The sequence below is a fragment of the Ambystoma mexicanum genome, chromosome 1p, assembly GCF_040938575.1.
Source record: "Ambystoma mexicanum isolate Mex_15411 chromosome 1p, UKY_AmexF1_1, whole genome shotgun sequence".
In the NCBI taxonomy this organism is placed as follows: domain Eukaryota; kingdom Metazoa; phylum Chordata; class Amphibia; order Caudata; family Ambystomatidae; genus Ambystoma; species Ambystoma mexicanum.
Window position 1 is genome coordinate 1,202,873,850 of NC_090921.1, and position 22,120 is coordinate 1,202,895,969.

At 43.4% G+C, this 22,120-nt stretch overlaps 1 protein-coding gene across 6 annotated transcripts in view; it reads right to left on the bottom strand.

Annotated features, from left to right (window-relative positions):
• LOC138451751 (putative methyltransferase DDB_G0268948) overlaps positions 1–22,120 on the bottom strand; it is a 336,692-nt gene that overhangs the window by 195,868 nt on the left and 118,704 nt on the right. For all 6 annotated transcript variants that reach the window (XM_069604928.1, XM_069604930.1, XM_069604927.1 and 3 more), the window contains 2 exons: positions 10,254–10,414; positions 9,707–9,920 (listed from right to left, as the gene is read on the bottom strand). In XM_069604928.1, coding sequence (XP_069461029.1) covers positions 9,707–9,920; positions 10,254–10,414 — 375 coding nt within the window. The remainder of the gene's footprint in view (positions 1–9,706; positions 9,921–10,253; positions 10,415–22,120) is intronic.

Below are 22,120 nucleotides of genomic sequence, written 5' to 3' on the forward strand. Positions count from 1 at the left end.
AGGGTGAGATGTAGAAGCACAGCGACGCAGAGTATTTGAAATCGAGAGGTGCTGACGGGAGATGCGAGGGAAGGAAGTGTAATAGAAGTTAGGGTTGGAGTAGGTTTTGTGAATAGAAAGAATAATGGCGGTAGAAGAGAGGTGGCGTTGAGGAGAGGAGATGATAGGAATGAGAAGAGAGTTGAGATGGTTCTGAGTGTAGGGAGAAGTAGGAGGGGAAAAAAGAGATGGCGTGAGAAGTGCACAGTGAGACTGAAGCGAAGAAGAAGCAATAATGAGTACTTGCAGACAAGTAGAAGGACACAGCAAAGCAAAGGCTCATAGGCTATGAGGCAGAGAGGCCGGTCAACGTCTAGTTTTCACCATTTACTGTTCTTGCCCTTAATTGGTAAGCCCCTAACTGGACACCCCTAGGTAATTCAGAAGGGATGACACACGGTCTTCTTACCTGATCGCCTAGTCCATCAGCGGTTGGTCTGATTTTGCGTGATTAAGTGCTAATGCTTCCCTTCAGAACAGTAAAGAACTGTTGTCTTTTGGATATTGAAAAGGGATGATAAAGAGTGAAACTCCGATTCCCGTTCTCTCACCATCCTTCTCATGTAATACATGCAGGTCAGAAAGAATGCTTTTGTGCACCGACAAGAGAATGTACAGTAGTGCTATAAACCAATGCTATACAGTGCACATTATCACTATCAATAGAAGCATTGGAATGAAAAGGGAAAAACAATTGCAGCAAGTGGTATTCATGCCACTATCATTGCCAATGGGCCAGTGGTTTTCAGCAATTAGACAGTTTAAAAAAAAAATACTTTGATAGTGGTGGTAATTAGCGCTAGCGACATTTCACTGCAAACAATTGACTAGATTGTAATGAGGCCTTAATGAAACTTAAATTGTCTGAAGCCAACGTGATTATGCAGCATATCCGGTTTAGAAAAAAAGCCAACAATCATATAGTATTGAGAAGAGTTGAGCTCTGGACGCACCCTATGTTCGGAGTGAATAGCCTGTCCATTCCTGCTCCTCCATTTGCAATCTGGGATAGTTAAAAATAAAGCACTAGAAGTCCCAGAATACAAAGCAAAAACCAGGAATTGGAAACATTTCTTAGCTCTGCACATGCACAATACTCTCCAAAAGTAAGCAATTTAGGCAAGAGGTGTTTGCATTTTTACAACACCGTATGCACTCTTGGTGAAAGAGAGCCATTTAAGATTCATTTCTAAATGTATTTATGAATACATTCTTCTCCACAAACACGACTGTGTACTGCTCTCTGCTTAAAAGCGTTGTCTGAGAAAAAGAAGACTCCCGCAGAGACTGTTAAATCGCCCCGTCACAAAGGCCCATGGAGCAAGGCATCCCTAAACTAGCAGGATAACAGGCCGGAAGTTTGGATGCTGCCCACTTTGTTTAATGGCCAATCTGCCTACTCCACCCCTTTGCAATGAATCTCCATCAGCTGTACCTCACTACTGCATGCCTTTAACCTTCCCCTGCCTCCAAAGTAAGAGTAATTACAAGTAGACTTTTAGTGTATACCCCTGATACCATTTGGCTCTCCTCACATGCATAAAAGGCAGAACCTACAGACACACTCTGAGCAAGGCACAACACGAGTACAAGCATAACGTCTGAGGCGAAGTCAAACATACTGGAGCAGGGCGACGGACCAAGGGACGAGAGCAGTGGGTCGGAAAATCCCAAGAGTTCGCTACTGGAGGTCGTTGCCTCCGACAGGTCGTGAAAGACACATGGAGAAGCTGCATTGTGTTTCAAGGACGCCAGCGACCCTCCGAGGGAAACAGCAGGGTTGCAGAGGCGAGGCAAAGCCTGTGGTTCTAACCTTGACTCGTGAATTGGAAATCGTAAAACCAAGAAAGAAATGCACAAAGCTAGTGAGTTTGCAAGCGACCTGAGAGACCGGTGTGTGTTAAAGAAAGTTTGAAGTGGCAACATTACATCGCAAGTAAAGGCTACATGCATGTGGATGAGACGTGAAGAAAGGCAGACTTGTGAATTAACTTTGAAGTAAGGATACTGAGTAACAGAGTGGTCTGGCAAAACAAAGTTGCCTACTCGAAAGTCTCTGTGAAAGGTGCACTACTTGTAACGATAAAGCGAATGAACTGCAAAAGCGAAGTAAGCAAAATTAACTCTCAGAGAAGGGGAGAGTGAAAGTTGAACCTTGTTCTGTTAGTCGGAGCGTTCCAGCTGAGGTCTGTAAAGAAGCCACGCACATTCGAAAGTCTTCGACATCCGAAAGCGGTCTGAGCCCGACTGAGGGAGACTAAGTGTAATAAGCTTGGGGAAGGGAGCCCCCTTGCAAGTCTTGTTGAACTTTGTTCTGAAAAGGTCCGAGCCCGACAGAGGGGGTCCTACGTGAACTTTTTGTTGAAACATTATTTGGATGGTCTGGAAAGAGAGCCTTTAACGTGGCAGGCCAGGTGGGCCACGATCCACGTTTTGGAACTGTTTCTTGTGTTGAAAACCCAAGCCAGAGTGTGTCATTCTGCTTACAGGGATCGCCTTACTCTGTGGTCTAACGTGTTGAGGAGAACTGATTCAGCCACATTTATTCTTTTGAACACCGATTTTCCCTTTACATACATTTCTCCTTCATACAGTTCTTTTGGACAAGAGATACGGCAGGCATTAGGTTTTATTAGCATAGGCAATTTTGATTTGACAGACTCCACTAGTACTGTTTTGTTTATCGTTTGATGGTGGAGACTACTCCCATCTTAGTTATAGGGAAAAGTAGGAGTTTTTCCAACCCCAGAAACTTCAATAAAGGTTTTACAAATTGTACCTATTGTGTCAGTGTCATACTTGTGATAGCATGCCTCCCCTACACTGCACATAAAATATATTCATCTTTTGAAGAAGACATTTACCAGGGTATTTCAGGATTTGACAGAATGCCATCTGGCGAGTGTGTGACAGCCCTAAGTTTTGATTATTATATGAAATAATGCAGGTAATTAAGTATCTGTAAGGAGAGTCTTGTAATCAGAGAGCCCCCTCTTTCATAAAGCACCATGACAAATGCATAGTTAAAACATGAGCACTTGCTGCACCAGTCTCAAGAAAACTGAAGCACCTGATCTTCAGGGGCATAGGGCAGGTTCAATGGTTGCACATGCATTCCTGGCAGCTGCTGTTAGGAAGAGGACAGCCCAGTCCCACCCCTCTAGGCATTTTAGAGTGAGGCAAGATGCATTTGAGGCGCTATAATGGGCCAGAGGGGGGGAGGGACAGCGAGAGGGATGCCTCCCCTTTTAACAGGACCCCATTTTAATGTAACTAAATATAGTCTAACTACATAATGCAGTTTTAAAGCGCAAGCGGCATCACTATTCAGCGTAGGTATTAGTAATCATAGGTATATATAAGGGAAAGCCTGCGCGGTAAACACAGCATTGCATACACTAGGCCCAAATTTGCAAGACCACACAAATCCCCAGCCATGCCCGAGCTCCCAGGAGGACAGTTCACACCCCCAATCGCCACAACATCAATTCATTGTTCCAACAGTGTTGCAAATATGTGTTTTTCACCCAAGAGGAATGTGCCTCACAAGGCCGCGATCACAGCCCGGTGCTTGGGGTGCATGTTATCTTACACTGGCCAAATCATGACCCGGCTCACTCCAGGGTGACCACGATATATAGCCTATATCACTGACTAAACCTTAAGATCCCCAAATTCCAGAAAACCAAGTGCCCCTTTGATCACCAACCCCAAAGAAACAAGTCTTGAAATGTTCAAAGAGGACGGACTGAGCATATCCGCAAAGTGACAATCATGTAATTTGTATTGGTAGGTGCTGGGAGGGATAAATGAGGGCGGAGATCTTGGAGCCGGATGGCGTGGAGGGAGTGAAATGTGTGGGTGAAGGTTAGAGTGCCCCAGAACTTCCTTTGTGGCTGTCTTACGACCTGACAAGTGCACAGTATGAGTGATAAAACAAGTTGTATAGTTCAAAGCGAACAATTACTTATTTTAACAATAATGGAGCCTGACCTTGTAAAAACATGCATCAACTCTATCCTTAGAAGGAAGAGTTGGGGTAGTTTGGCTATGAATTTAAATATATTCTTTTTAAATGAAGGAACAGTTTGATTGCTTCTGTCCTACTACATTCCTGTGGGTTTTCTCAGTGCTCCTCATTAAAACCTCAACTGAACATGTTGTCAAACGTTTCACATGGTTTGAATTTTCGAGGAGCTGTGAAATATTTAGCTCCTGTTTGTAGCTTAGAAGAGCCTGGTTAGTTTGACACCATCAGCTACCTGGAGCTACTTTTCAGGCCGCAGGGCAAATAGTGCCATATAAAGATACCTATAATGTAATGGCCAGAAGGCTAATGTTATGCAGAAATTATATGTGGAACTTTCTAGGTAGTAGATCCTCATTTCCCAGAGGTAGCTCCGATTTGCTGTGTGATGGCCAATACCCCAGAGCTTATTTTAGTTCCTGCACACAAAATCCTATTTTCGATTGGTTTGTTCACATTTGATGTACCTCTACTTTTATACTCTACCCGTCTGACCTTAAAGAAAAGATGGGGAGGGAAATAAATATCTTGCATTTCCTCTGGTTAAGAACCTTCGCTTGGAACTTGGCCTTCCTGAGGCACACTCTGCCTTGTGTTCTGCATTTCCTAATCCCATTTCCTTGGCTCTGAATGAGGCAATTTGTATTGTTTTATTTGTATAGCACAGACCAGGCCCAAGGGCAACCGGGCGCATATCTTGGCAGAACATTACAGGTATGACATATCATCACAATGGTACCAACAGATTGTAAACAAAATATACAATTGACGTTACAAATCAGGGCAATAAGCAGAACAGTAGTGCCGGAGCAAAGCAAAGCTGGGTCCCAGGTGGCCCGTCCAGCATCAGAAGAGCGGTTGTTAGTGAGATGTAGCTAGCCAAAGCGTGGCTTTGTTTTTGAACAGGTTAAATGACGGTAAGGTTCTGATCAGTGAAGTGTCTCCTCTTGAGCCTTCAAGGGAACCCCAAAGTTAAAGTTTATATGTGGTTTAACAGGACATTCTAGAGCTTAAGCAGAAGAGGCATTTTGATGCTAAATTGATGAAAGCTGAAGATCCGATGGACTTCGTCTATAAGGAGGAAAGCTTTGACTGCATTTAAAACAGAGGATTTGTTTTGATGCTAAATTGATGAAAGCTGAAGATCCGATGGACTTCGTCTATAAGGAGGAAAGCTTTGACTGCATTTAAAACAGAGGATTTGTGCTCCCAAGAGGCCTTATTTGAATACATTTATTAATAGCTCTAAATAGTTGTTCCAGGTAGTTCAGCAATGCGTATTCCTTGTGTATTAGGAAGATGCATGTGGTTCCTAAAGAAGCACGAGAAATGTTTTTCCAAAGAGCCTCCATATTACAATTTGCAAGTGACTGTAGTGAGCAAGCCCAACTCCTATAAGGCAGTGTTAGAGAAGGTTCCCCCCATAAGGTCTGGGAAAAAGGTGTCCAAATGTAACATTTTAAATCACACTTGTCCCTGTATAGAGATCAGAAAGTAGTTAAACATAACAAAGCTGACCAATAACATCTATATGTTAAGATTTAGGAATCATATACTAAAAGCTTTATTTTGTTTTATTTTTATTGCATACATACAGTCTTTATGAAAGACGTTATACACATTGCAACCATAAATTACAAGTTTACACAGATGTCACAATACATCAATTAAAAAAAGAAAGAGATAAAAGAATAATACCCACAATACATAGTCCAGATCATGAGATCTACATTAACATCCCACACTTAAGTCTCTAAATACCTCAAGTATAAAATCAACACATTTCACATTATAAAACATCAAACTAAATTAATTCCCAGTCATAAACATTTCCCACAATATGTCCATATCAGAGATTCCCACCTGGTTATTATAGTGTAGCGGATATGGTCTCCTAATTGGATCAAGACTATAACACTCAACCACCAAGTGTTTTAAGTTTTTTTTTTACCATTACCCCACAGAGTGGCAAGAGTATTGAATTTGATAGCCATATATCTCCTCACAATATGACAGTGTGGATAGGCTTACATATAAGTGGGTAAGTCACTATTAAACAAATAGCTACTTGGGAACATCCCACTATTAGATTTTTCAGCTAAACCAACGATGGTTTGTTCTTTCAAACATTCATAACGTATCATTTTTGTTACCCTCTTATATTTACCAATGATAAACAGCAATTTCTCAGACTGTCATTTATCGATAAGAGATTTTACCTGCCCCAGCACTCAGTTCTTTAGTTTGACTTCTTGGTACTAATAAGCCTGCCAAACTCGTTGTAACAAGGTCCCCGTCTCTACCATGGTGGCACAGCTGTCTAATTGCATTCAAGCACCAGATATTCAATTGGCAGACATGATGGTAGTCATCTTTCTCAAGACATTAGATTCGAATATCTTCCTTTCTTGGCAATTTCCATCCCCATATTTTGACACCATACAGTAATATCGACCTTATTTTGCCCTTATATAAAGTCAGTAAAGTATTCAGAGTATCCATCATTTCTACCAACAAATCCATTTATAACACCTGTCACTTACATTACTTTTCCATATACCATTTCCCAGTGACCTTTCCATTGCAACCGTTCCTCAATCACAACCCCCAAGTATTTGTATTCTTTGACTATTTCAACGTCCTTATCATTGATTACCCATTTAGATTTCCTAGACTTCATTCATAGATGTTTGAACACCCTTCCCGAAACCGGTCTGGTTGTAAGGAAGTGTAGACACATTATCACTCCAGACATTAAGTTCCTGTAGCAGGACTCTTGCGAATATTTTTGAGGGAATACTCAGCATTACAAGGAGCCTATAATTAGAAGGTTTCTTCCTTTTCCCCCCTTCTTGTATATTGGTAAGATAATGCTCTTTGAAGTGGGCAGTATTCTCCCAGAGCGCCTGATCTCTAAAAATAGACAGTACATAGCCTTAGCCCACAAATCAGGGTCCAGTGGTAGTAGGACATTGCATGTGCCATCTGGCCTTGCCGCTCGGGATGAACTTAACTTCCTTATTATATTTGCTATTTCTGCAAGTTACATACATTACATGACCCTCCCCCTCACTCCAACTAGACTAACATATTCTGATGTATTTCTCCCAATCAGAACAAGACGTCCCATTATGAAGTGCCCCATCTCCTTTATTAGGATTAATAAGCTTCCAGAAGGACCTGCCATTCTTTTGAGATTCCGTTACAATTACATCCATCCATAGCTGTTTTTCTTTCGTCTTAAAATGGGCACATAACCATCTTTCATACTTTTTTTTCCTTTGCATTATCATCATGTCCCCTAAATCAACATAGGTACTTGGACACACCACTTTTAGAGAATTGTTTACCATTAGTCTAATATCCTGGCTCAATGACTTCTTTTCCTTTTGCAAATCACTATCATATGTGTGTTTATGATTTCTATGTGGCAAGATGTATTGAGTCCCCACGTTTTCCTTCTTGGTGTTAGCATGCATCTAATATTGCAAAATGGTCATAGCCTCTCAGAAACCTCCAGTATATCTTCAGAAGAGGATTCATGTCGAGCCACACTATGTTCAGAAAACTCAGTCAAAGTTGTAATCACAATCCAAGTATTTTTTTTTCAAGGCGTGCAGCCTTCCATATCACTGAATTCAGGCCATTATTGACCGTTAAGTGCCCAAGATTGACCTTATCTATTGGGCCAGTACTATACTGAATCAGTACACATAGTGTCATATGATAACTCTTCTCTTATACACACTGCCATATCTACAATTGTTTCCCATGCCAATTGGTTCACAAATAGATAATAGTAGAGGTACACTTCCCGCACATCCTCGTATACCACTCATGACTTGACTATCTCCCATACATTTGCCATTAAGCATAATAAAATCATTTGAATATAGGAAGTTTGCCCATGATATACCCTTTTGGTATTTTTTCTCTGAAGGGGAAGAACTCACTTTGTGTAGTGTATTTGCATCCAATGGTGGAACCTTGGCATTGAGATCACCACCCAATATCACCGGAACATCATTACCAATTGCCCCTAATAATGTTTCAAGAACTCCTAACAATATCGTTGTGGTTAGGGGGGGTCATATGTATAGAACATTATTAATTCTCTACTTCTACAAGTTGTGGGGGGGATGAAAAGAAAGGGGTGGGTCTCGGAAAGGACAAGTGGAACAGAAAAGCAGGCATCATCAATCTTACTTTGCTGATCTAAAACACAAGACTACCCAGAGGCTGCTTCAGAGTGCTAAAGGGCAATGGAGTGCAGAGGAGAGTTGAAGTGGTTGCCTAAGAGCATTTATGATTATTAGGTTAGGGAGAAAGAGCATTCACAGCATTCATTTTTCAAAAGGCGGGCAAGACAGATTCAAAGTGTATGCAAGTCCTTGTCCTAACCTCCAAACTGACCTCAGAAAGGGCCCATCTGTCGTGAATTCTGCCTGGGTGAGCTCAGAGACCAATGATGATGGGGTTGAGTAACCATGACAATTGTGAAATAGTTCATTCCTGACAGAAAGTAAATGATGACGGACAGTTACGCAATGCTAGTTTCAAGACAAGCAATATCTGTCTGACATTCTAGACTTGTGACTCTGAAGTGGCATAGTGTTTCACATCTAAAGAGACACCACTTCTTAGCTGGGTGCGGGTGGAGCCACAATTCATCTTGCTGCTACTAGCCAAGGCATAGTTCAAGTCCTCCATCTAAGAGTAAGCTAATCAGGGACCCACCTTTGGTATCTTTTACGAGTTACTATCACATAAGTGCTTGCTGGCACATTGCTGCCACCTACATTTTGGCTGTTTAGAGCACGGTCAAAGTCTCTCCCTTTATTCAGGGTCTTGCCAACATGGAGTCTGTATTGGTGCCCATAACCAAGGATCAGCCATTTAAGGCCAAGATTGATTTTTTTACCAGGTCACAACCAGATTAAGTACCCTCGTAAAATATCACATCCCACATCAATGAAGACTACAGCAATCTGTTCAGCTCTTGTGTGCAGTGATTACCCTTAACAAAGGGGAAGGAATTTGCCATCACAGGTTATCAGATGCACATTGTTATGAGTTGTAGACATTGTGTAAGGTAGGTATGTTTCAAACACCCAAACAAATCACTTTTGTCCTCAAAACATAAATGAAAGCCAGCTGATGGAAAATCAGTTTGCAACTTTGAACTGACACTCATAGGCCGAAGTTTCCCCTCTCCTCCCCGCTCCTCCAACCGAAAAAAACACCAATGAATGTGAGAATGTGGCCTATACGGTCAGGTGCACTGCCATGTGCAAATGGTTTTTGACCACTTGCAACTTCAGTTCAGGGTGTTTAGTTGTGTTGGCTACATACGTTTTCGATTTGCAGACTTTTAGCAACACATTTTCACAGATAATTATTTTACTGCTTTTTGTCACAAAATGTAGATGGTAGGTTTGGGTAAGGCATCATCAGATGGGAAGAGGTGGGAGCTGTAGGGGGGGTATCCCCTATCACAGTTTGGGGGAGTGGGGAAACTTTCGGTTAAAACCTTTGCACTGGAAACTAATATTCAGAACCATGCTTGCTGCACAAACAGTCATGCTTTCAAACTGGAAAGATAACCTCTACAAGGACCCTTCTTTTTGTTTGTGTGCTCACCTCATTAAAGATGGCAGTTAGCTTTTCCGTACAGTCCTTGGCATGGATCTCTATGTGTTGCGTGTAGGTCAGCAGAGCCATGCAACCACGAGGCTTGAGGACACGGTTCGACTCTTTCATAAACTTCTCAGTGTTGAACCAATGCGCAGCCGAAGACGCCATTATCAGATCCAGAGAGGCATCTTCAAAGGGAAGCTCCTCTGCAGGGCAAACGCTGTGGATAAAGAGTAAAGAGGGCATGAAATGAAGCATTCATTTAGCCTTTCGCCAGGCAAGACTCAACGCAGAAGATTTTAACAGGAAAAGAATGCCACTGCAAAGTGAAGAAATAGATTGGAAATGCACCTGGAAAATAAGTACAGAATTGATGGCAGGATGGAGATTGTGACTTTTTTTCAAAGACACATGTAGATCTATTTTTTGAAGAACTGCAATCCCGATCAGGCTCTGGTTGCACAAACCACCCAGTTCGGCCTTGTATTGAATCCAGTTCATCCCTTACTACTTCAGCATATCTTGCACAGTTGATCAATTAAAAATGACTTACCAGTAAGAAATGTTGGAGGGGCCTGATACTTTCTTGGCCTCTTTGATCTGAGCTTCACTGATGTCCGTTCCAACCACCTTCTCGAAGTGAGGAGCAAGGACACGGGTGCACTGTCCTGAACCGCAGCCAATGTCTGCTGCCAGCAAAAAGGGCTTCCCCTTCTGAGAAAGAGAAGAGAATGTCTCATACATGGTAGCAGGGTCCCAATAAGTGATGGTGTGACAATTAGGGAAAGTAAGACATTTTCTAAAAAGGACACTATATCAAAAAGGGTATTGAGCATGCTATTCATACTTTTACTTAGCTCCTAGCTTGATGATTTCGAGCAGAAAGAACGTGGGTCAGTTACCCAAAAGATGCGTGGGAAGCATACATGTCCTTGCGATGTATGGTGAGGACATTAAGAGCCTTGTGTTCTGAAATACAGGACATGGTCTCTCAGAGAGCTTCATTTGTGGCGGGTAGTTTGAGGATATGTATGTGGACGCTTATGATGTTGTGGCACTAGGGAACAAAGTGCAACAGACTGGACCCCTCAGGGTCCTCATTAAACTGCTGTTTCAAAACACATGTGGTTCTCACAGTGTGGCGTTTCAGGAAGTAGGAGACTGACCAAGTGATGGCAATTGTTATAGTGCTTTTATTTTTAACATAAATGAAATGCCTATCTTTCCCTATACGAAGGTGGTTCCCCTACCTAACAAAAACTATAACTGGGGCAGTCCGGATGTCAGTCGAGTACAACAGTCGTGGTCAAAAGCTGCCTACTTTCCCCATCACTACAACGGAAAGACAAACTAAAGGTTCCAGCTCTTTCTGAGCCCATGAGAACGACTCCTTTCTCCTGGTAATTAACATTTCCAAAAAGGAAAGGTTTTCAATGTTAAGACGGCTAGGGCTTGTTCTGTTTGCAATTTTTAGGAGAGAGGTAACAGTTGGGTAACAGTTTGGGTGATACAATTGCAATATGATGCTAAGCCTCATGTACCTTGATTTAACCTGTGAAATTATGCAGCATTTTCTGACTGTTTTTACAAATGTTGGAGGTGTCAAATTTTACCTCAACTTACTGTCAATGTTTTCTATATGAATTGGTAACCAAAGAGGATGTTGTAATTGGATTGCATCTCCCTGGAGGTCAGACTGATTATTAGTCAATTAAAGTTACTGACAAATTCAATTGCCTGCATGAGGGTTATGTTTGAGAATTCCATGGAATAAGGACTGCTCTAGTTGTGATAGAACCAAGTAGGACAAGCATTATGGGACTTCATTTACATTAATCATTGATTTTGTTTCAAGTAAAGAGGTCTGTCCCTGACCTTCCTAGGAACACTGCCAATGTCTAGTAACTGGAGCCACTATGCTGGGGGAGACCACACTCACGGGTTCAGTCCATGTGTGAATCACTGTGATCCGGAGATACAGGATTTGCGTGGATTCCTCCATTATATACCTGTGCCATCATTGTTAAAGTTGGTAAAGGGGAACGGGTGGGTGGAGCAGGAGTTGCTGGGGTATAGTTAAATATGATTATAAAATAAACAATCAAAGACCATGTCTAGCTAAGGGTCCGTCTTTGATGGGACTAAAGCTTCCAGCAGCAGTCTTCGCTTGTACGGGTTCAATGCAGTGTGTATGGCTGAATAGACAACAGTGTAACAATCTGTTTTAGGCACTCACAGTCAGTGACACTTGTGCCTTTAAATTTGAGCAGAAACGCCCCTTCGAGCTGCTTTGAGCAGCAGCACCACATATAGGCTAGGTTGAGGATTTTCTGTAATTGCTGACAGGGAAACATGCAAACTACTTTTATCGCCTGTTCCTAATTGGAGACTGCCACTGTGAAGCTGTTAAATTAAAGAAGTGCTCACATACTCCAAATAATATGATATTGGAGTATTAAATGGGTTGGCTCCCGTAGCTTTGTTTTATATTGTACTGTATGTCATTGTTTGTTTTTATTGTTAGTTATTTCAGTTCTGATTAACTCCGAGGTGTTTTTTCGGTGGTAGAAACAGAAAAATTGTTTAACCGTTTCCTCAAATTAATTGTGAGTTGTGGTAAATTGGTCAGATAAAAGAAGCCTATTGAGAAGTAAAAGGGTGAGTCAGAGAGCGCGGTGGTAGTGAAACATGGCTCAAGCAGTCACTTGTGATGATAGGTTGTTTGCGAATAAGCCTGACTAATTAGTCTACAAGTCAAATAATAGCATGCACAGATATGTATTTATTTCAAATGCATAAGCATTTCAATGATTAATGAGCCTATTTACAATGGGTAACTTGCTGACTGATATGTATTTATTTTAACTGCTGTAGGCCCGGAATTTCAGAATCTACAGTTTCTGTGAGTATTTAGTGGGGAACTGATTTATTCTGTCTTTGTAGATAAGTATTCACACCCACCTGGGAAATAAAGTGAAAATCTTGTCCTGACTTCACGTCTCATTTGGTTGTTGGAATATGTCAATCATTTGAGGACAGGGATCCAATACAGATTCATGACAAATTTGTTTTCCTAACTTAGTCAAAGGGGCGGAAAGACTTTCGATAATTAGACTAAGCAACGTCTTGTTATGTTATTGTTGATCTTGAGTTGAGACGCAAAAGATTGTGTCTCAGAAATTAAAATATGAGAACGGTGTTAAACCCTAGTGTACTTTGCTTTAAACTGTACACTTTTGTAGCATTTATCTAACTGCTTCTGCAAAAGGTTGCTGGTGTCCAATTAAAAAGGGGCAGTTAAATATAAAGCCCTTTGTTAATATGTATATATTCCTGTCATTTCTAAATATGTGTTATATGTGTATGTACATAATTCGTACTGTTGTTACTAAGCTTTGCAATCTCATGTAAATGCTGCACACTGTTACCCGAGGGTATGCCTGCACATTACAAATAATAAACAAACAAATGTTTTTACTCGAATTTTTAAACAAAGTGGGTGTTGCAATTTGATTAGATCCCTTCGGCTGATCTGACTAGACATTTATTAATTAAATCTATTAACCATTTATGTTTCATGCATGCTGTGAGAGTTCCCTGAATCTGTATTTTGATACCTCGTTTGATTGATTTACATCACCATGGACTTCTGTATCAATGCATATCATTGGATCCCTTCCCATTTCTGTTTTAGTGCTCGTCAAATTACACCAAGACCTTTTTTCAGCTCTATGTGAGAGGAACTGTATGTGTGGAATAAAACAGTGAAATATCTGAAATCAACGTACATGCAAGATTGTCTTAGTGCAGTGATGCCTCTCCAATCCAATAACATTGTGCAGAAGCATGACCTCAGTGTTGAAACTTACAGAAACTGAACACGTCAAGAATTATATATAGACTGTTTACCAACCAGAAAAATACGCGTGTGAGAATGAGTGACAAAAGACAAATGGATAGATGGGATGTGGAGTGAGAAAATATGAGATGGGAGCTATAGTGATAGACGTAGGAGTATGGAAGGCAGAGGTGGGACGACTACGAGAAGAGGCTATGCAGGGTAGGGAGGGTAATGATTCATTTAAAAATCACAGGAAAAAAGCTGCAGAACAATTTGAAAAATAAATCTATATGCATGCCTATAGCAGACTAGAAGAATTCTACATTCCTAGAATCTGACACGTATTATTGTTCCAAATACTGTTACATTATTATAGGAATCATACAGTTTTACTTGCAGATATACATTCCTCATTGTATGTCCAGCTTAGTGAAGGTGGACCTAGCTCGAGACTAGCGCAGCACTGTACAAAGTGTGGGTAGCCTACCTTTGGGTTGACATTTTTAAACAGCACAGTACTATAGTTGAGGTCTTTGCATCAGTATGCAAGTCCATTGGAATTAGTCCTTGGTCAGGTGTTGTTGAAAAAGCCATCTTTTGAGGGATTTGCAATTTGGAGAATTGTGAGGTCATTCCAAGTCGACACCGGGATTGAGTACCAAAGGGTGGGTGAGTGATAAAAGGAGGATGGTTTGCAGCTCCTCTCTTTGCGAACAAGTTGTAATTCAAGCCTTTTGGTCGATTTGCTGCATGAGGAGCGTATGCCACCGGATATGTGAAGCTTAGCCGCCAGGCACCTGTTTTGCTACTTGTGACTGTTTTGTCGATGCTACATGCAGTCTTGAACAATATCCTGGCCTGGAGAGTAAGCCAGTGTAGTTTGTGTAGGATGGGGTGATTTGGCCAAATTTCCATGCACCCATAATAAGACATGCTGCAGCATGGTGGACTACTTTTAGAGAAGCCAAGTGAGCACCAAGAGGGCATTTCCCCCAAGTAACAGACCACAAGGGCCTGCACTACAGCCGGGAAATCCTGCAGTGGGATGAAGGGTTTGATTTTGGGAAGGGTGGAGATTCAGACGCAGACTGTTTGGGCCTTTTTTGACTATGTGTTTCTGCTTCCGACAATGGCGAAGCCTAAGAATATTGCTGCGTCTGAGAGCTGTTGATCAAATCCTTCTAGGCGCAGATCATTAAGTCATTGTTTAACAAGTTGTTTTTTAGAGGGAGGACCGATGAGGACAAATTCAATCTTGGATGGGTTTAGTGTTATGTAGGCAGTTGACACCCAGGACTTGACAATGGCGAGGTAATCGTGCAGACAAATTATGTCCTGCGCGCAATTTACTCTCATGTACAATCTGCGTATTGGTGGATGGCTATATTGGGATCTTTGAGGAGTGTGCTGTAATTAATTGAGGGAATTCGTCCCTTCTCACCAAGGGGAAGGCCACCACCCCCTGTGAGGTTATGGAAGTGAAACTCATCTGCAACACCATCCCTAGCGGTTGAAGCAAGTGTGACCTCACCAGGTTAGTATCCCCCTTTGGGGACATGACTCTCATTCCTATGAGGAACTCCCTAAAGCTCTGTGCACTGTGGCCTACATGGGATACTCTCAAATACCAGAAACCTTTAAATATCAAGCCTGGGATGAAGAATTTCCTCAGAGATGCCATTATCTTACAGGAAACGGACATGTCTTTTCAAATCAAAATAGCCAATCGACTGGGACGAGTATGTTGAATAGCGTGTACTTGATGAGCCACAGTGAGAGAGGAATGTATACGCAGACCCGGGAAGGCCCAGAGATGATAACACCTGCAGAAGACGGAAGCTCCATGTAAAGGATCAAAAGGATTGGTGAGAGGATGGAGCCTTGGGGGACTCGGAAGGAGATCTGGAGTCAGTTTGAACAAGTTCATCTAGACGGCCTGGTTTTTGCCGAAAAGTGGAGTTAAACCAATCCAGGACAGTGCACAAGGATCACGTCCTGTCAGCTGTTAGGACAGTTTTTCTGAAGTCCAGCTAAAGGCTTAGTAAAACCATTCAACTGAGACAGTACAAGACTCCACTCTTAGTATAAGGCTGTACCATCTGCGTATATGGTAGCGTAGACGGAGCATCCAGGCTTATTTTAGGAGGCAGAGTGCCCTGTAGGAAATACATATAACCTGTAGTACACCAAGGATTCAATAGAAACACTGACAACCAGAGGTATTATAAAATAGTAAACGTTTATTATAAATACAAGCAGGCCAAGTTAAGTCTTGGGGTAAGTACTGGTTATAGAGTCAAACATTCATAAAAACACACCACTATGCACGGAAGGTCCGACCAAAGCACATAACCTTTTTCAGAATACCCAACCGTAATTCTAGGAAGTCAAACCTCATCATACACATTCAGTATAGGTCACACCTATTCTTGGGAGTAAAACCATAAGTTACGTTTAGATTACTTTCTGTAATACAAGGGTAGTAGACCCTATGAGTTGTACCCTGACGCTCAACAAAGAAATGACATAGTAAACCAAACTTCTACTTTTCTGAACGAAGGAACACTCTTTCAAGGAACAGTAGGAACTTATAACTACATTTATGTTAACACACACTACTAGGTAAGACCTTTTGGTGTAATATACAATTACAGTTGCTTTTCAGCTCAGTGGAAAACCGTCTAAGATCAGCAATAACATTACACTATTTTAGGATGGCACACAGCTACCCCAAGGTAAGTAAAATCTATATACTTTTAAAAGGAGCTATCGGCAATTTAAGGTTAAGAATAACCTATGGCAGACTTATTCTGGACAGGCTAACAGCAAGTCAGGGGAAGGAAGACCCAATTGGGGACACGCATACATTTATATCCTAACAGGAATAGTAAAGTGAAACCCACAGCATTACTTTTAGGAAGAGGTGGACCCAATTCACAGGTGAGTAAATTAACCTTGCGCCTAGTGTCTGTTACAATGTTAATGTTAAAGTATATTTGTACCACGCACTATCACCACCGGAGTGGTCTCCTGGCGGCTTTGAAAAGGGAAGGGTGCGAGTTATTGGAAACGAGCGGGAAAAGTGCAAGAAAAGTGCAAGAGAGCAGTGATGTGCTGTTGGCAGCCTCAGCCCTGTTAGCTTGCGAAACAGTTTCTAAGGAAAGAAATACTTTACATGTACTTTTCAGAATGGCAGAACATTTCCAAGGTAGGTAAAATAACCTTGAATATACTTTACAAGTAAACCAACAAAACAATGGTGGGAACCTCCAAACCCGGCACCTAGAGGTAAAACAATACATATGAAACAGGTGGTGGTGCCGGAAACACAAGAGCAACTGAAGAACAAGGAAAAGGGTATTACATCAAAAATTCATTTTATTTTGTTATAGATTGTAAAAAAGTCTTTAATTAATTCATTTTGTAAAACACATCCTATATAACAGACATTCATACATTCATTCATACTAATACAGCTCAATACAGCTCTAAAAATAGTGCATTTACATTTTTTTTAAAGGGAAATGTGAAGGAAGTGCAACAACTGTTCCATTGTTAGGATAAAAAATATGCTTTCTAAAAAAACAATTAATGGGATCAAAAGCAAACAGATACAAATTCTGGGTAATGCAAATGTCAACAACACTTCCAGTGTTCAATGATAATGGTTCATTCCAGACAAAGGTTATCGACTATTAGTGCCCAGACTGTTGATGCCAAGATAAATAAGTCTTCTTAGTCAAATAGGCTTCTTAATACATAGTTTCGACTTGAATAATTATCTATGTCTTCATCAGGATAGGGATGAACCTAACAACATTTCTGAAAACCATACACCGGATGGTAAACTGGTCTTGTCTTGACCAGCTTCTCCTCTGTATTAGAGATGCTGGGTCAAATACAGGTAGTCCTCGTTATAAAGCACACTCCAGGAAATTTGTAAACATCAAACATCCCTCAAAAAAGGGATAAATCTCCTTGACTTTGTATAGATGAAATGTCGGCACCGTCTGTCTCTTATCGAGGCCGACTTCGTAGAAATGAAAGAGGGATAGACAGAAAACTGAGACCTCCTCAGTCTGCTGGGACTCTCCGTGGGCAACGGTCACTCTGCGTGAGAAGCAGTGCTGCATGCAGAGTAGAAACTGCTTGACAGAAGGGATATTACAGCGACCTCATTTAATCTTCGAATTGCTTGCACAGAAGACATTTGGGAGTGTTACGCCCCATATATTGAAAGCTGCGTCGCTTGCAGAGTAGAAACTGCTACATAGTGGGGACGTTACGGCGGTCACAGTTTTCTGTCTATCCCTCTTTCATTTCTACGAAGTCGGCCTCGATAAGAGGGTTTGAAATCCTGTCCCCATGGCGATGTGGGAGCATACCCCCCACTACTCTATTGCCCGCCGGAACTCCTCTTGGAGGGGGATCTTGTCGACAAAATTCCTGGACACTTGTACCCAGCGTGCATCCAAGAATTCCTCTAGGGGTCGTATCTGCAGCCTGCTGCGACGGACGAGGTAGATGCATGACAACATCATGCCCAACAACGACTTGATGGGAAGAACCGTGGCAGTCTTCGCAGTAGATAGCCACTTGACCTTCCCTTGAATGGCTGCTAGCCTCTCTTCTGAGGGGGATGCCAGGCAAGCAACTGTGTTGAGCCTGGATCCGAGGAACAGCGTGTTCTGCAATGGCATCAAGCATGACTTCGGACAGTTCACGGAGCACACCCGTTCAGTCAGTAGCGGATGGTCTCCTTTGTGTGTTTGTGGCCCAGTTTCAGGGAGCGGGGGCGTATCTGCCAATCATCCAGGTACAAGTATATGTGTATGCCCAGCAGACCCAGGTGGGCCGCCACCGAGGCCAGGCTTTTTGTGAACACCCTTGGGGCCGACTTCAAGCCAAACGGTAGGGACTTGAAATGGTAGTGCTGGCCTTGTACATGAACCATAGGAACTTCCAATGTTTCCTTTGGATGGGGACATAGAAGTAAGCATCCTCTAGGTCCAACGATGTCAAGAAGTCCCCTTCATCCAGGTGGCCGAGCACTTGTTACAAGGTGACCATCCTAAATTTTTTGGGACTTCAAGTACTTGTTCAGATGGCATTGGTCCAGGATGGGTCTCCAAACCCCCTCCCGTTACCCCATGTCTTCTTTCTGACCAGAAAGGATTTGGAATAGGCTCTGGAGGCCTGGAGCCATTAGAGAACAAGCTCTATCGCCCCTTTCAGTAACATGGATCACACTTCTTCCAGGAGCTGAGGGATATGCTGCTCCTGACAGAGAACCAGTGGAATACGAGGGCACCTGCGTTGGAACTTCAAGGTGTGTCCCTGGGCAAGAGCGTCCAGCACCCATCTGTCAGTGGTGAGCTTCTGCTCACTGACGAATCTCATCAGCCGGCCTCCCACCGGGGTGCACAAGTAGTGGCCAGACATCTTGGCCAGTTCAGGAATGCTTCGGCGCCCTGCACTGTGGGCGACGGCAATGCTAACCTCTGCTACCGTAGGCTTGGGAGCGACCCCTCTAGGCTTCCTGCGTGGAGGATCGGAGAGGTTGCCTGTACGACGTGAAGTATCCCTTGGGTTATCTGCTTGATTTTCACCTGGAGGAGCGAAAAGACGGCTAGCGATGCTGCTGCAGAGTACCATGGTAATATGCCAACTCTGTGTCTGTTTTTATGGCTGGAAGGGATTCCTCGACAGCTTTCCCGAACAGATTTTCGCCATTGAAAGGCATGTCCAGCACCTTTGCATGAACGTCCTGCCGAAAGTTAGTGACCTTCAACCATCCCCGCCGATGAAGGCAGACACTGTTTCCCATATGTCAGAAGCCTGTGTCTCCCACTGTAATGTCATGGTCCAACGTCACCTCCCCTTCCTGGAAAAGGATGAGAGGCTCTGTTTTCTGGTCATTTCGAAGGGATTCCAGGATAGGGCCAAGCTTGTACCAAAGCTCCCGGTCGTATCGGGACAAGATATCCAGAGCATTAGCCGCTTTGATCGTGGATGCCGCTATGTAGATTACTCTCTTTCCCATGGCATCCATCTTCTTCCCCCTCGTTGTCTGGAGGGACTGATGATGCAGAGGCTGGGTTGGCTGAACGTTTTCTTGCGGCGGCCGACACTACTGAATCCGGCAATGGCTGTGATTTCAAACACTTGGGTGCTCAGCCCGGCACCCTGTATTTCTTATACAACCTGTCTTGTTTGGTTGGCGATGTGCTTGGGTTTTTCATGAGGGCCAGGTCTTCCTCCCAAATGTCGTCCAAAAGGGTACAGACATGATCGTTTTCCTCTTGGAATCCCGTTGCTGATATAGGAAGCCCCCTTTTTTGGTTTCCCCAGGCACCATCTGTAACAGCTCAGAGGCCCTGGAGATCGAGGGGAATGATCCCACCTCGTCGGGTGTGGAGCCTCTATGAGGGGTGTACAGGTGCAGTGATTTGCCGGGATGAAGTCCTCATCTTCATCGGTTCCTGTTGTCGTGTCCGTACAAATGTCTGTGTGTGTGTATCTGGGTCCGCTGGTGGAGTTGGGTCCCGACGTGGTGGAGGCGGCTGATGTGGCGGTGTCGGTGATGCTTCCTCTTCTTATGTGGAGGCTGGTCAGAGGCCTGCAGTACAACAGGTACCGGTGTTGGAGGCACCCTTTGCTGGATATCCGTCACTAGGGTGTGGAGATTTGACAGAATATCCATGGATACGTCCCTCGGCTGCAAAGGGAATGATGGAGTGCTAGGCCCTGCGCCGCCATCCTCCTCATGAACTGTATGGATGGACGATTGGTTATCGTCTGTGGAGGGCCCCCCCCTTTTCCCCTCCTGAGGGCTGTGTACCGGGATGTGAACCAGTGCCTTTGCCTTCCCCCCGAGGGGTGCGTGCTGCCTTCGCCGCTGCCTCGGCGGCTTTGTGGAGCCTGGGAGGCAGGGATACCCTCTGCGCTGTAGGGACCACCCTTGTTGGGTTGGTACCACCCGCCATAGCGGTCGCCCCCAGGGGATGTCAACAAAGCGGTCGACAGCGTCTTCGTCTGCACCTAGTGAGCTTACTGTGAGGCCTTCTTCTCTTCCTGTGGCCTTTTTTTCTCCGATTTGTCCCGTAATTTGGCTGGCGGACATCCTCTTTGAGGAGGAACCCGATGGCAGACTGTCTGATGAGGCCGATGGCGATCGCGGGATATCCGACCTGGAACCTGCATCAACGGTGATAGAGGAGAAATCGGCCTTGCGGTTCTTGACCTTATCTTGGACCACCACGGATGGGGTGTCCCCAAAGGACTTCTACCTCCTTCCGGATGGGGACTGCTCCTTGGACCGACTGGTCCTGGGTGAGGCATGACCCTGCTCGGAGCAAGGGTCAGGGGCCTTGCTAGACTTGACCCATGCCGCCAGCCTGTTATACCTGTCTTTCTTCGTTTTCTTTGAGAAGCCCAAGCAGATCTCTAACCCATCCTCGTTGTGGTCCGGGTGCAGGCAGTACAGACACTTTTGATGTTTGTTCAACACGAAGACGTTCCTTAGCCCCCATTGGGTGCAGGGCAAAAAGTGTCTTTCCCTCCTTTTTTCTCCTACATCATGGGCAGAGGGCGCGAAGTTGGCCCAAGACGACCTTCCAGAAACGTCAACAATCGCCCTTGAGGGGCGTGCAACTTCACCAACACCAGATCTCTGTTGCTGGGCGATGAAGATAGGAGCACATGGGCGATGGAACAGAAATAGAACTTTTCCACAAAAAAATGTGGAAAAAGTACAACATAGCTCGGAGATCAAATCAAGGACTCCCAACACTGAAGCATGCTGTACAAATCTGAAGATGGGTGCCAGAGGCGGGGCTTAGGGAAAGGGCTGTCATTGGGTGGGGGCAGTATGACCCAGAGGACAGCGATTGGTTTAGAGTAGAAATACAGTTTTAAAGTGAAACTGTTTTTTCTTTTACTGAGGATTCCCAGCCTGACGACTGGGAATATTCATGAGCATGTGAATCTATATGCCAGACCCCATACTGGAGAACATTCCCACTTGTGTACAGGCCACCACAATCCTACTTTCAAGGACACATTTGTGGATGCCATCACCAACATAGCCATTAAACATGATCACCTGAACGGTTGGTTGCTAGTGATTGCATCGAATGCCATAGTTTCGAATGCAAAAGTTTCGAAACATTTACCTACAATAAAAAATAATTTTTTCGATGCATTTTTTTGGGGTACTTTTGCATTCGAACTATATATTCAATGCGATGCCTGGATACCACCTGAACATAATGGGAGATTTCAACATCTGGTTCAAAGAAGAAAACGTTGATTAACTCAAAACTAACAAATCAGCTAGCAACGATGCATCTACAACAATTGGTGAAGGAAGCGACGCACACAGCAGGGCACACCCTAGATGCAATCTTCTGCAACAAAAACCTGGTCACAACTGCACCTGCAATGCAAATCATCTGGAACGTCCACCTCATATACACTTTGTGATCCACCTGCCAACACAAATACTATATAACCTCCCCAAAAATCCTCCAATTCAGGAAAGAAAATGGAAATAGAAACAATGCAGACCTAAACACCAG